Source organism: Bufo gargarizans, chromosome 7 (genome assembly GCF_014858855.1).
Source record: "Bufo gargarizans isolate SCDJY-AF-19 chromosome 7, ASM1485885v1, whole genome shotgun sequence".
Lineage (NCBI taxonomy): Eukaryota > Metazoa > Chordata > Amphibia > Anura > Bufonidae > Bufo > Bufo gargarizans.
The window spans coordinates 114,863,541-114,878,607 of NC_058086.1; the positions used below are offsets into that span (position 1 = coordinate 114,863,541).

Sequence of the window (15,067 nt, forward strand, 5' to 3'; positions counted from 1 at the left end):
GCAGTCAGGCAGACCTTGGCCCCGCCCCCTTCCTCTCTCACCAGACGCCCTGCACTGTGAATGTAATGGCCTCCTCGAGCCTGCTCCAGGGGTTTACTGGTGAGTTCAGAATGTCACCCCTCCTATGACCTGACATATTTGCTGCCGGCCCCTCTCCTCTCTGTGGTGCAATAAATGACAAGGGCTGCTTGTTGGCTGACATAACCTGATAGGTAAAGCTGGACAGTCCAGACCATGGACTAACATGAGGGAAGACAACCTGCAGAGAATATACAGGATCTGTCCTCTGCAACCCCCTTCCCCACTGTAGCTGCTTTTGTAACTATTTGCTGCCTGGAACACAATTGTCTAAATATCTCTAATAATATAAAAGCCCTGTGTGCGTGCGCTGTGTCCATGCGTGTGTGCCGATTTTTACACTGGGCATGCGCTGCGCCCCTACCAACCAGCACATGGCGCTCCACAAGCCGCCTGCAACACCCACACCAGCATGCCGACCAATGAGCAAATGGCGCTACACATGCACCCCACGCACCACCCACACCAGCACGTCGGCAAGCAAGTCAGAGCATCGCCATTTCAGTAATTCACAGCAGTATCAGCCACAGCGTGCCAGCAAGCACGTCGGAGCGCCACCATTTCAGTGCTAGCCAGTTTTAGCCACCAGTCAGTGCTAGCCATCTCAGCCATCAGTAGTGGCGTCGCTAGAGGGGGGCGAGGGGGGGCAATTGCCCCCCCTATGTTGTTCCTTGCCCCCCCAGGTGCCCCCCCGCTGATTCCCCCGAGTGAATACTAATGAGCGCTTCCATTAAGGAAGCGCTCATTAGTACAGAAGGACCAGGAAGTGGTGAACGCTCTGTACTCACCACTTCCTGGTCCTCGGCTGTCGGCTGTGCAGGGCTGCGCACAGCGTGAGGTCGCTCTGTGACCTCACGCTGTGCGCGCCAGTTTAGAGCACGCACAGTCGACTGAGGAGGGAGAAAATGGCAGGCGGCGTCCGTCCAGGAGCAGGAGAGGTAAGTGTTTTTTTTTTTAATTTTATAAAAAATGTGGCTGCTGGGGGCATTATGGGGGCTAATAGGAGGCATATGCGGCTAATAGGAGGCATATGGGGCTAATTGGAAGCATATTTGGGGGCTAATTGGAGGCATATTTGGGGGCTAATTGGAGATGTATGGGGGCATTTGGAGGCATATTTGGGGGCTAAGTGGAGGCATATTTGGGGGCTAATAGGAGGCATATGGGGCTAATGGGAGGCATATGGGGCTAATAGGAGGCATATGGGGCTAATTGGAGGCATATGGGGGCTAATAGGCATATGGGGCTAATAGGCATATGGGGCTAATAGGAGGCATATGGGGGCTAATTGGAGGCATATGGGGGCTAATTGGAGGCATATGGGGGCTAATTGGAGGCATATGGGGGCTAATTGGAGGCATATGGGGGCTAATTGGAGGCATATGGGGTCTATGGGGCTAATTGGAGGCATATGGGGGCTAATTGGGGGCTAATTGGAGGCATATGGGGGCTAATTGGAGGCATATGGGGGCTAATTGGAGGCATATGGGGTCTATGGGGCTAATTGGAGGCATATGGGGTTAATTTGAGGCATATGGGGGCTAATTGGGGGCTAATAGGAGGCATATGGGGGCTAATTGGAGGCATATGGGGGCTAATTGGAGGCATATGGGGTCTATGGGGCTAATAGGAGGCATATGGGGGCTAATAGGAGGCATATGGGGGCTAATAGGAGGCATATGGGGGCTAATTGGAGGCATATAGGGGCTAATTGGAGGCATATAGGGGCTAATTGGGGGCTAATAGGAGGCATATGGGGGCTAATTGGGGGCTAATTGGAGGCATATGGGGGCTAATTGGAGGCATATGGGGGCTAATTGGAGGCATATGGGGTCTATGGGGCTAATTGGAGGCATATGGGGTTAATTGGAGGCATATGGGGGCTAATTGGGGGCTAATAGGAGGCATATGGGGGCTAATAGGAGGCATATGGGGGCTAATAGGAGGCATATGGGGGCTAATTGAAGGCATATGGGGGCTAATTGGAGGCATATGGAGCTAATTGGAGGCATATGGGGGCTAATAAGAGGCATAATGGGGGCTAATTAGAGGCATAATGTGGGCTAATGAGGCATAATGGGGGCCAATGGGGCTAATAAGAAGAATAATGGGGGCTAATGAGGCATAAGGGCTTATATGGGGGCTGATATGGGAGTGATGAGAGGCATAATGAGGGCTAATGAGAGGCATAATGTGTCATCCACAGATCCCCCATAACAGTGTGTCTTCCACAGATCCACCATAACAGTGCGCCTGTGCACTGACGAGAGACAGAAAGAAGGGGAAAGAATCCGTGGAAGCAAGCAGAGGACAGCACAGCAGACGACTGAATAGCTTCTTTTGTAAGTAAATTGTTTTATTATAACTGTATCCCTGCAGACCGCAACTCTCTCGTATTTTGTAATCTTATTTTGTTTTTGCCCCCCCATTTTTGACTGTGGTATCTTTGTGCCCCCCCTATATATTGTTCCTAGAGTCGCCACTGGCCATCAGTCAGTGCCACCAGCCACAGCCACCAGCCACAGTGCCAGCAGTCTCAGCCACCAGTCAGTGCTAGCCATCTCAGCCATCAGTCAGTGCCACCAGCCACAGCCACCAGTCAGTGCCACCAGCCACAGACAAAATTCACAGTGCCAGCAGTCTCAACCACAGCCACCAGTCAGTGCCAGCAGTCTCAGCCACCAGTCGCTGCCAGCAGTCTCAGCACCACCAGTGAGTGCCACCAGTCTGTGATAGCTGTCTTAGCCATCAGTCAGTGCCACCAGCCACCAGTCACAGTGCCAGCAGTCTTCGGCTACTTTCACACTAGCGTTCGGGCGGATCCGTTCTGAACGGATCCGCTCATAATAATGCAGACGGAGGCTCCGTTCAGAACGGATCCGTCTGCATTATTTTTAGCATAGAACAGCTAAGTGTGAAAATAGCCTCGTACGGATCCGTCCAGACTTTCAATGTAAAGTCAATGGGGGACGGATCCGCTTGAAGATTGAGCCACATTGTGGCATCTTCAAACGGATCCGTCCCCATTGACTTACATTGAAAGTCTGGACGGATCCGCACGGATCCGCACGCCTCCGCACGGCCAGGCGGACACCCGAACGCTGCAAGCAGCGTTCAGCTGTCCGCCTGTCCGTGCGGAGGCGAGCGGAGCGGAGGCTGAACGCCGCCAGACTGATGCAGTCTGAGCGGATCCGCCTCCATTCAGACTGCATCAGGGCTGGACGGCTGCGTTCGGGTCCGCTCGTGAGCTCCTTCAAACGGAGCTCACGAGCGGACCGACGAACGCTAGTGTGAAAGCAGCCTTAGTCGCAGCCTCTGGTCAGTTCAAGCAGTCTCAGTCACCAGTCAGTGACAGCAATCTCAGCTACAGCCAGCAGTTGGGCCAGCAGTCTCAGACACAGCCAGCACTCTGTTGCCAAATTCAGACAGAATATTTACAAGAAATGTTGTCTATAAAGAACATTTTTCCTGAATATCTGCTTCTGATATTGTATATTTCAGATTGCTACAAATTATAATTATACTTACCGTATTGTGATATATACGTTTCCATTTTATTTTTATTATCATTTTACTTTTGACTTCTTGCCAAAATATTTTTGACAAAAAATAAAAATAAAACAAGAAATACAATGTGGTCAAATTTCCTTGCTATTTAATATAGACTGTTCCTACTAATGTTTATGCACTACTGTTCTAGCGCCCGTTATTGTAACGGGCTTAATGTCTAGTAATGTAATATTTATAATATATCTAATGCTTGTCTATCTCGCAAATATCTGTATTTCTGCATTGTCTATCTGCTCATATATCTTTATCATCTGTATTTCTCATATCTATCTATCTAGAAGAAAAAAAAAACACGCTGCTCCCAAAAGTTGTTCAATGCAACGTTTCAGTCCTCTTACCAGGACTTTTCTCAAGCATTATAAAAATACAGTGTGAAAAAAAGTCCTGGTAAGAGGATTGAAACGTCGCATTGAACAACTTTTGAGAGCAGCGTAGAATTTTCTTTTCTATTTACCTAGAAGCTGAATCACTTCCACAGCTGCTGGCACAGCGTCATTCACATTGCTCCTGCTGTGCAGCTTGGGTTTTATTTTCTTGAGGATATCTCATATCTATCTATCTATCTCATATCAATCCTCTATCTGTCTGCCTGTCTATCTAAAATTATGGAAGAAAGGCAGCATTCTGACTTCAGTGAAACAAGTGGATTCCTTTAATCACCCAACACTCAATGCCATTTTTTTCATTTTTACTTGCATTTAAAAAAAAATATTAATAATATTTATTTCTATTCGTTATTTACTTTTTACTTAGAATGCAGAAAACAAATTATCTCCATGTCCCCGCTGTCTCTATATACAGAGCACTGGTAACAGTGACTATTTTCAGGTGTTTTCTGATTATTTAAGAGAGTTCAGCAAATCTCCTGGGCAAACTTGCTAAGGGAAGCACACTTGGGGCTCATGCACACAAACGTGTTCTAGCCGTTTCGTGCTCTGGGGGCCGCAATATGCGGTCCCCAATGCACGGGCACCATCCATGCGGTTGCCGCAGATGGATCCAGACCCATTCAACTTGAATAGGTCCGTGATCAGAACATGTTCTATTTTTTTGTGGTGCAGAGACACCGAGAGGAACCCCACAGAAGTACTCTGTAGTGCTTCCATGGAGTTCCGTGCCTCCTTTCCACACTGCTGCTTATGGATTGCGGACCCATTCAAGTGAATGGGTCCACATCTGTGATATTGTAAGCACACAGTCGGTGCCCATATATTGCAGACGAGCAACGGCCGTCTGCATGAGCCCTTAGGCTGAGTTCACACTTCAGTTATTTCCATCAATTATTGTGAGCCAAAACCAGGTGCAGGTCAAAAACACAGAACAGGAGGAAATCTTTCCCTTATACCTTATCTCTGAGTAGCCTTCACTACTGGTTTGGGCTTGTAATAACTGATACAAAGAACTGAAGTGTGAACTGGGCCTTACCTGCTTCCTGACACTGGCTCTCGGCTCCAGTGCTCTCCGACCTCTGCTCAGGTCCCTGGATGTCATCATCCATTTTGACTCTGCTTGCAACCAATCGTGGGCAATGATGGTGACTTCTCCCTTTGCGTCAAGTGAATGAATGTGACTGTTGATACAGTACTTTGGGGCCCTGCTTGTAATTTCGCCCAGGGCCCTGGAACCACATTATATAGAGGGACAGGGTTCCTTCAAATGTTTGCTGTGGTACAGTTTTAGTCACTTAAAAGGTGTTGTCCCCTCTGGAGAACCTGTTCTCTAAATAAGACCTATTTGGCAATCAGCTGATCATCACTAGTCCATCAACAAAACAAGTCTGTGATCAAGGGAAAAAGAGAATAGTCGTGACCAGTCCCCAGAGCACAAACTTCTTATTGCTGGGTCCTCTCTATAATGCCACCATACTCTGATATGGCTTTTGGTTATAGGTTGTCATTTTAGGACAACCCCCTTAACCGCTTGCCGCCACGCTAACGCCGAAAGGCGTCATCGCGGCGGCTCTCCCAGGTCACACTAACGGCAATAGGCGTCATCTCGCGTGAGCCGAGATTTCCTGTGAACGCGCGCACGCAGGCGCGCGCGCTCACAGGAACGGAAGGTAAGCGAGTGGATCTCCAGCCTGCCAGCAGCGATCGCTCGCTGGCAGGCTGGAGATGTGATTTTTTTTAACCCCTAACAGGTATATTAGACGCTGTTTTGATAACAGCGTCTAATATACCTGCTACCTGGTCCTCTGGTGGTCCCTTTTGTTAGGATCGACCACCAGAGGACTCAGGCAGCTCACTAAAGTAGCACCAAACACCACTACACTACACTACACCCCCCCCCCTGTTACTTATTAACCCTTTATAAACCACTGATCAGCCCATATAGACTCCCTGATCACCCCCCTGTCATTGATCACCCTCCTGTCATTGATCACCCCCCTGTAAGGCTCCATTCAGAGGTCCGTATGATTTTTACGGATCCACGGATACATGGATCGGATCCGCAAAACGCATACGGACGTCTGAATGGAGCCTTACAGGGGGGTGATCAATGACAAGGGGTGATCATGCATATAGACTTCCTGATCACTTCCCTGTCATTGATCACCCCCCTGTAAGGCTCCATTCAGACGTCCGTATGATTTTTACGGATCCACTGATACATGGATCGGATCCGCAAAACACATGCGGACGTCTGAATGGAGCCTTACAGGGGGGTGATCAATGACAGAGGAGTGATCACCCATATAGACTCCCTGATCACCTCCATCATTGATCACCCCCCTGTAAGGCTCCATTCAGACGTCCGTATGATTTTTACGGATCCACGGATACATGGATCGGATCCGCAAAACGCATACAGACGTCTGAATGGAGCCTTACAGGGGGGTGATCAGTGACAGGGGGGTGATCACCCCATATACACTCCCTGATCACCCCCTGTCATTGATCACCCCCCTGTCATTGATCACCCCCCTGTAAGGCTCCATTCAGACGTCCGTATGATTTTTTACGGATCCACGGATACATCCACGGACGTCTGAATGGAGCCTTACAGGGGGGTGATCAATGACAGAGGGGTGATCACCCATATAGACTCCCTGATCACCTCCATCACCCCCCTGTAAGGCTCCATTCAGACGTCCGCATGTGTTTTGCGGATCCGATCCATGTATCCGTGGATCCGTAAAAAATCATACGGACGTCTGAATGGAGCCTTACATGGGGGTGATCAATGACGGAGGTGATCAGGGAGTCTATATGGGTGATCACCCCTCTGTCATTGATCACCCCCCTGTAAGGCTCCATTCAGACGTCTGCATGTGTTTTGCGGATCCGATCCATGTATCCGTGGATCCGTAAAAAATCATACGGACGTCTGAATGGAGCCTTACAGGGGGGTGATCAATGACGAAGGTGATCAGGGAGTCTATATGGGTGATCACCCCTCTGTCATTGATCACCCCCCTGTAAGGCTCCATTCAGACGTCCACATGTGTTTTGCGGATCCGATCCATGTATCCGTGGATCCGTAAAAAATCATACGGACGTCTGAATGGAGCCTTACAGGGGGGTGATCAATGACAGGGGTGTGATCAATGACAGGGGGGTGATCACCCCATATAGATTCCCTGATCACCCCCCTGTCATTGATCACCCCCTGTAAGGCACCATTTAGACATTTTTTTGGGCCCAAGTTAGCGGAAAGTTTTTGTTTGTTTTTGTTTTTGTTTTTTCTTATTAAGTCTCATATTCCACTAACTTGTGTCAAAAAATAAAATCTCACATGAACTCACCATACCCCTCACGGAATCCAAATGCGTAAATTTATTTAGACATTTATATTCCAGACTTCTTCTGACGCTGTAGGGCTGCTAAAATGCCAGGGCAGTATAAGTACCCCACATGTGACCCCATTCCGGAACGAAGACACCCCAAGGTATTCCATGAGGGGCATATTGAGTCCATGAAAGATTGAAATTTTTGTCCCAAGTTAGCGGAAAGGGAGACTTTGTGAGAAAATACAAAAAAATATCAATTTCCGCTAACTTGTGCCAAAAAAAACATTCTATGAACTCGCCAGGCCCCTCATTGAATACCTTAGGGTGTCTTCTTTCCAAAATGGGGTCACATGTGGGGTATTTATACTGCCCTGGCATGTAAGGGGCCCGAAAGCGTGAGAAGAAGTCTGGGATCCAAATGTCTAAAAATGCCCTCCTAAAAGGAATTTGGGCCGCTTTGCGCATCTAGGCTGCAAAAAAGTGTCACACATGTGGTATCGCCGTACTCAGGAGAAGTTGGGGAATGTGTTTTGGGGTGTCATTTTACATATACCCATGCTGGGTGAGAGAAATATCTTGGCAAAAGACAACTTTTCCCATTTTTTTATACACAGTTGGCATTTGACCAAGATATTTATATCACCCAGCATGGGTATATGTAAAATGACACCCCAAAACACATTGCCCAACTTCTCCTGAGTACGGCGATACCAGATGTGTGACACTTTTTTGCAGCCTGGGTGGGCAAAGGGGCCCACATTCCAAAGAGCACCTTTAGGATTTCACCGGCCATTTTTTACAGATTTTGATTTCAAACTACTAACCACACATTAGGGCCCCTAAATTGCCAGGGCAGTATAACTACCCCACAAGTGACCCCATTTTGGAAAGAAGACACCCCAAGGTATTCCGTGAGGGGCATGGCGAGTTCCTGGAATTTTTTATTTTTTGTCACAAGTTAGTGGAATATGAGACTTTGTAAGGAAAAAAAATAATAATAAATCATCATTTTCCGCTAACTTGTGACAAAAAATAAAAAATTCTAGGAACTCGCCATGCCCCTCACGAAATACCTTGGGGTGTCTTCTTTCCAAAATGGGGTCACTTGTGGGGTAGTTATACTGCCCTGGCATTCTAGGGGCCCTTTTTCCTTACAAAGTCTCATATTCCACTAACTTGTGACAAAAAATAAAAAATTCCAGGAACTCGCCATGCCAACTGTGTATAAAAAAATGGGAAAAGTTGTCTTTTGCCAAGATATTTCTCTCACCCAGCATGGGTACATGTAAAATGACACCCCAAAACACATTCCCCAACTTCTCCTGAGTACGGCGATACCAGATGTGTGTCACTTTTTTGCCCATCAGCGAATACCTTAGGGTGTCTACTTTCCGAAATGGGGTCATTTGTGGGGGGTTTCTACTGTCTGGGCATTGTAGAACCTCAGGAAACATGACAGGTGCTCAGAAAGTCAGAGCTGCTTCAAAAAGCGGAAATTCACATTTTTGTACCATAGTTTGTAAACGCTATAACTTTTACCCAAACCATTTTTTTTTTACCCAAACATTTTTAATCAAAGACATGTAGAACAATAAATTTTGCGAAAAATTTATATATGGATGTCGTTTTTTTTGCAAAATTTTACAACTGAAAGTGAAAAATGTCATTTTTTTGCAAAAAAATCGTTAAATTTCGATTAATAACAAAAAAAGTAAAAATGTCAGCAGCAATGAAATACCACCAAATGAAAGCTCTATTAGTGAGAAGAAAAGGAGGTAAAATTTATTTGGGTGGTAAGTTGCATGACCAAGCAATAAACCGCTAAAGTTGTGGAGTGCCGATTTGTAAAAAAGGGCCTGTGGTCCTTAAGTGGTTAATATTGTTTTCGAACTTTAAGTTGCTGTCTAAACTGTTGCAAGATTTTTAAATTACCTTGTACAGTAAAAGAAGCTTTGACAGCTATTGATCCCATAATATTTGTAGCTCTGCATTCATATACAGAAGTATCTTCCTTGCGAGCTGCAACAATTTTTAGAGAACTATTTGATAGTATTATGAATCGATTATCTCCAGAGATGGGATGAGTTACACGGGACCAGATAACGTCAGGTTCAGGTTCACCTTCTGCTTGACAGTTTAGAACCACTGTTGCACCTGCATTCACTGTAGTATCTATTGGATGAATTGTGATCATAGGAGGTTCTGTAGATACAATGAAAGGACAGAGCAACTGATATTATAGAATGAAAGTTGATATAAGACATAAATTCTTTCTACGTTGTAATCTAAATATTATGAAGCATGAGTAGCTTTAATACACATATTTATATTTGGCTTCATAACTTAGGCTACTTTTACACTCGCATTTTGGGTCGATCCATTATGGATCTGAAAAAACGGATCCGTTACAATAATACAACAGCATGCATCTGTCATGAACGGATCCGTTTGTATTATCTGTAACATAGGCAAGACAGATCCGTCATGAACTCCATTGAAAATCAATGGGAGACGGATCTGTTTTCTATTGTGCCAGAGAAAACGGATCCATCCCCACTGACATTGTGTGCCAGGATGGATCAGTTTGGCTCAGTTTTGTCAAACGGACAGCAAAACGCTGCAGGCAGCGTTTTGGTGTCCGCCTCCAGAGCGGTATGGAGACTGATCGGAGGCAAACTGATGCATTCTGAGCGGATCCTTTTCCATTCAGAATGCATTAGGGCAAAACTGACCTGTTTGTGAGACCCCAAAACGCGAGTGTGAAAGTAGCCTGAAATTTTCCAAAATTACACACACAAAAAAATAGTCAAAGTTCCATTATTTCCTATGAAAGGCTAGGTCAATTAGATCATCGGGGGTCCAACCCCCCGGACGCTGCTATCAGCTATTTGATGGGGGCGCAGCTAGCCTATTCACTAGTAAGTGACTGATCTGTACCTAGGGCATGTGACAGATGAACGTGATATCAAAAAAGAAGCCTAAGTGCTGGAAGTCGGACCCCCACCAATCTCATGCTTATGACCTATTCTGAGAACAGGTCATCAGTATGATAATCCTGGAAAACCCCTTTAAAGTCATTTTCACTATGTATGCCCCATGTTGAAAATTTCCAATAAAGTGTCAAAATTCCACAGGAATATAAGTTTAAGAAATTCATCACTTTGTATCATATAAAACATACAGAAAGGCCTTACTTTGCAGAGACAATGTAATGGTATGCTCCAATACGCCAGCAACATTTGTAGCTAAGCAGGTATATTCACCAATGTCTTCATTCTGTGCAAACAAAGTGGTCAACAGCAATAGACTAATGACAGCATCTGATATTAGAAATGCGGTACACAAAATATTACCATGATGAAAAAAATGCACAGATTACCCCTAAACCTGAAACAAAAGTTATCACCAAAGCTCCTTTTCACATCACTAACTGGCATTTCATTATTTTGTTCCAGCACAGAAACAGAACAGAATGAACAGAAAAAAATTGATCCATCACACATTGGCCACCAATGGTGCCCGATGGACCCCACTGACTATAATTGGGTCCATTTGGTTTCCATCAAGAATCCATCATTTACCGGACAAAACAGCACAGTAAAATTGTAAGCTGTGCTATTTTGTCCTCCTTTTTGGATGTAATCTGCAATAGGACCCCTAATCAGTAGGCGTTCTCAAAGTCAAATGGTGCAAATTCTCCTACACATCTATGTTATTTCCAAGTTGGCGTAAATGTTTTTTTCCTGACTTTATGACACATTTATTAACCCCTTAGGGACACAGCCTTATTTCACCTTAAGGACCAGGCCATTTTTTGCAAATCTGACCAGTGTCACTTTAGGTGCTGATAACTTAAAAAAAGCTTTGACTTATTCAGGCCATTCTGAGATTGTTTTTTCGTCACATATTGTACTTCATGACAGTGGTAACATGAATAAATAAAAAAATACCAATTTTACCAAAAATTTGAAAAAAATTGCTAATTTCCAAGTTTCAATTTCTCTACTTCTATAATACATAGTAATACCTCCAAACATAGTTATTACTTTACATTCCCCATATGTCTACTTCATGTTTGCATCATTTTGGGAATGATATTTTATATTTTGGGGATGTTACAAGGCTTAGAAGTTTGGAAGCAAATCTTAATTTTTTTGAGACATTTTCAAAAACCCAATTTTTAGGGACCAGTTCAGGTCTGAAGTCACTTTGTAAAGCTTATATAATAGAAACCACCCAAAAATTACCTTATTCTAGAAACTACACCCCTCAAGGTATTCAAAACTGATTTTACAAACTTTGTTAACCCTTTAGGTGTTCCACAAGAATTAATGGAAAATAGAGATATAATTTCAAATTTTCACTTTTTTTGCAGATTTTCCATTTTAATATTTTTTTTTTTAGTTACAAAGCAAGGGTTAACAGCCAAACCAGACTCAATATTTATGGCCCTGATTCTGTAGTTTACAAAAACACCCCATATGTGGTGGTAAACCGCTGTACGGGCACACGGCAGGGCGCAGAAGGAAAGCAATGCCATACGGTTTCTGGAAGGCAGGTTTTGCTGGACTGTTTTTTTTTGACACCATGTCCCCTTTGAAGCCCCCCTGATGCACCCCTAGAGTAGAAACTCCATAAAAGTGACCCCATCTAAGAAACTACACCCCTCAAGGTATTCAAAACTGATTTTTACAAACGTTGTTAACCCTTTAGGTGTTCCACAAGAATTAATGGAAAATAGAGATACAATTTGAAAATTTCACTTTTTTGGCAGATTTTCCATTTTAATAATTTTTTTCCAGTTACAAAGCAAGGTTTAACAGCCAAACAAAAGTCAATATTTATGGCCCTGATTCTGTAGTTTACAGAAACACCCCATATGTGGTCATAAGCTGCTGTATGGGCACACGGCAGGGCGCAGAAGGAAAAGAAAGCCATACGGTTTTTGGAAGGCAGATTCGCCATGTCCCATTTGAAGCCCCCCTGATGCACCCCTAGAGTAGAAACCCCCAAAAAGTTACCCCATTTTAGAAACTACGGGATAGGGTGGAAGTTTTTTTGGTACTAGTTTAGGGTACAATGATTTTTGGTTGCTCTATATTACACTTTTTGTGAGGCAAGATAACTAGAATAGCTGTTTTGGCACCATTTTATTTTTTGTTATTTACAACATTCATCTGACAGGTTAGATCATGTGGTATTTTTATAGACCAGGTTGTCACGAACGCGGCGATACCTAATATGTATACTTTTTTTTATTTATGTAAGTTTTACACAATAGTATAGAGGAAAAGAGATTTTGTCCAGCTTGTACTTGTGGTAATCCAAGGCTTCTTTATTGAAAATTCAGTATAAAATCCAGGTACAGAAAGCAGAGTCTACATGTTTCGGGCACAATGCAATCTTAGCCCTTACTCATGATAAGTAAGTAAGGGCTAAGATTGCATTGTGCCCGAAACATGTAGACTCTGCTTTCTGTACCTGGATTTTATACTGAATTTTCAATAAAGAAGCCTTGGATTACCACAAGTACAAGCTGGACAAAATCTCTTTTCCTCTATACTTCCGTATTTCTCCTGATTCGGGTGAAGGAGCTTTTCCGTGCTATACCAGTGGAATCCCTGGCAGGTGAGAGCTGCTCAATACTTCTGTTTTCTTCAAGTTTTACACAATGATTTCTTTTTTGAAGCAAAAAAAATCATGTTTAAGGCTGGGTTCACACCTGCGCGTACTCTGTATGCGCTCTTTACAGACGCTTCTATCGGGCGTTTACATACACGCGAGGAAACAAGCAAACGCCCATTGTCGCGCGTTCCCACTAATGTCTATGTGCGGGAACGCGTGACAATACGCCCCAAAGAAGCTCCTGTACTTCTTGGGGCGTAGGGCGTTTTACAGCACGTTCGTACGCGCTGTAAAACACTCAGGTGAGAACCATGCCCATAGGGAATCATTGGTTTTTGCCTGTTGAGCGTTTTACAGCGCGTAGGAACGCGCTGTAAAATGCTCAGGTGTGAACCCAGCCTTAGTGTTTCCATAGTCTGAGAGACATAATTTTTTCAGTTTTTGGGCGATTACCTTGGGTAGGGGATGATTTTTGCGGGATGAGATGACGGTTTAATTGGCACTATTTTGGGTTGCGTGTGACTTTTTGATCGCTTGCTATTACACTTTTTGTGATGCAAGGTGACAAAAAATTGCTTATTTAGCACAGTTTTTATTTTACATTTTTTTACGGTGTTCATCTGAGGGGTTAGGTCATGTGATATATTTATAGATCCAGTCGATACGGACGCGGCGATACCTAATATGTATACTTTTTTTTATTTATGTAAGTTTCACACAATAATATCATTTTTGAAACAAAAAAAATGATGTTTTAGTGTCTGCATATTCTGAGCCATAGTTTTTTTAATTTTTTGGGCGATTGTCTCAGGTAGGGGCTCATTTTTTGCGGGATGAGGTGACGGTTAGATTGGCACTATTTTGGTGGGCAAACTCCTTTTTGATCGCTTGCTGTTGTACTTTTTGTGATGTAAGGTGACAATTATTTCTTTAGCACAGTTTTTATTTTTTATGGTGTTCATCTGACGGGTTAGGTCATGTGATATTTTTATAGAGCCAGTCGATACGAACTCGGCGATACCTAATATATATACTCCCCCCCTATTTTTTACCAATTTTCTTTTACTTTATTTGGGGAAAATGACATTTTTGTTTATTTTTACTTGAAACTTTTAATTTTGGGGGGGAAAACTTAATTTTTTGAACTCTTTTTTCACTTTATTTTTTTTGTCCCACTTTGGGACTTGAACTTTTGGGGTTCTAATCATTTGCAATGCATTCCAATACTTCTGTATTGGAATGCATTGGCTGTATGAGTAATACTGTGTATTACTCATACAGATTCCGGGGCCTGTGAGATCCAGGGGGCTGGATCTCACAGGCTCGTCACCGGAAGGCAGCACGATGCCTTCCTTAGACATCGCGCTGCCTTCCATGCCATAGGGTCCCCACTACAGCCGCATGGGGACCTGATGGTACCGCCAAATGCCACCACCGCAACATTGAATTGCCGCAAACCGCAGGTCTGAATTGACCTGCGGTTTGCGGCGATCGCCGACATGGGGGGGTCACGGGACCCCCCCGGGCATTTAGCCGAAGTGCCTGCTCAATGATTTGAGCAGACACTGGCTTCCGATCACCGCCCGCTGCGCGGCGGTGATCGTAAATACACAGGGCGTACAATACACAGGGCGTACCCTCATACACCCTTTCCCCTCTCCATAGACTTCTATGTATTCTGATCCTTCAGTCACCACTCACCAAGTAGCGCATCATCACTGAAGACAGATCTGAGCAGTGAACTGTGTGTTAGGCCTCATGCACACGACCGTATTTTGTTTCCGTGTCTGATCCGTTTTTTTTGCGGATAGGATGCGGACCCATTCATTTCAATGGGTCCGCAAAAAACACGGACAGCACACCGTGTGCTTTCCGCATCAGTATGTCCATTCCGTTGCTTCGCAAAAAAAATAGTGCATGTCCTATTTTTTCTAGTTTGCGCATAAGGATAGGCATTATTACAATGGATCCGCAAAAAAAACGGATCTGCAAAAAAAAAAAAAAAAACGGATGCCATACGGAACATCATCCTTTTTTTTGCAGATCCGCAATTTGCGGACCGCA

The 15,067-nt window shown here is 44.4% G+C and overlaps 1 protein-coding gene across 1 annotated transcript in view; it reads right to left on the reverse strand.

Moving 5' to 3' along the window:
* HMCN1 (hemicentin 1) overlaps positions 1-15,067 on the reverse strand; it is a 655,003-nt gene that overhangs the window by 101,138 nt on the left and 538,798 nt on the right. Inside the window, 2 exon segments of the mRNA XM_044300627.1 lie at positions 9,311-9,580; positions 10,573-10,654. Of these exon segments, the coding sequence (XP_044156562.1) occupies positions 9,311-9,580; positions 10,573-10,654 (352 nt within the window).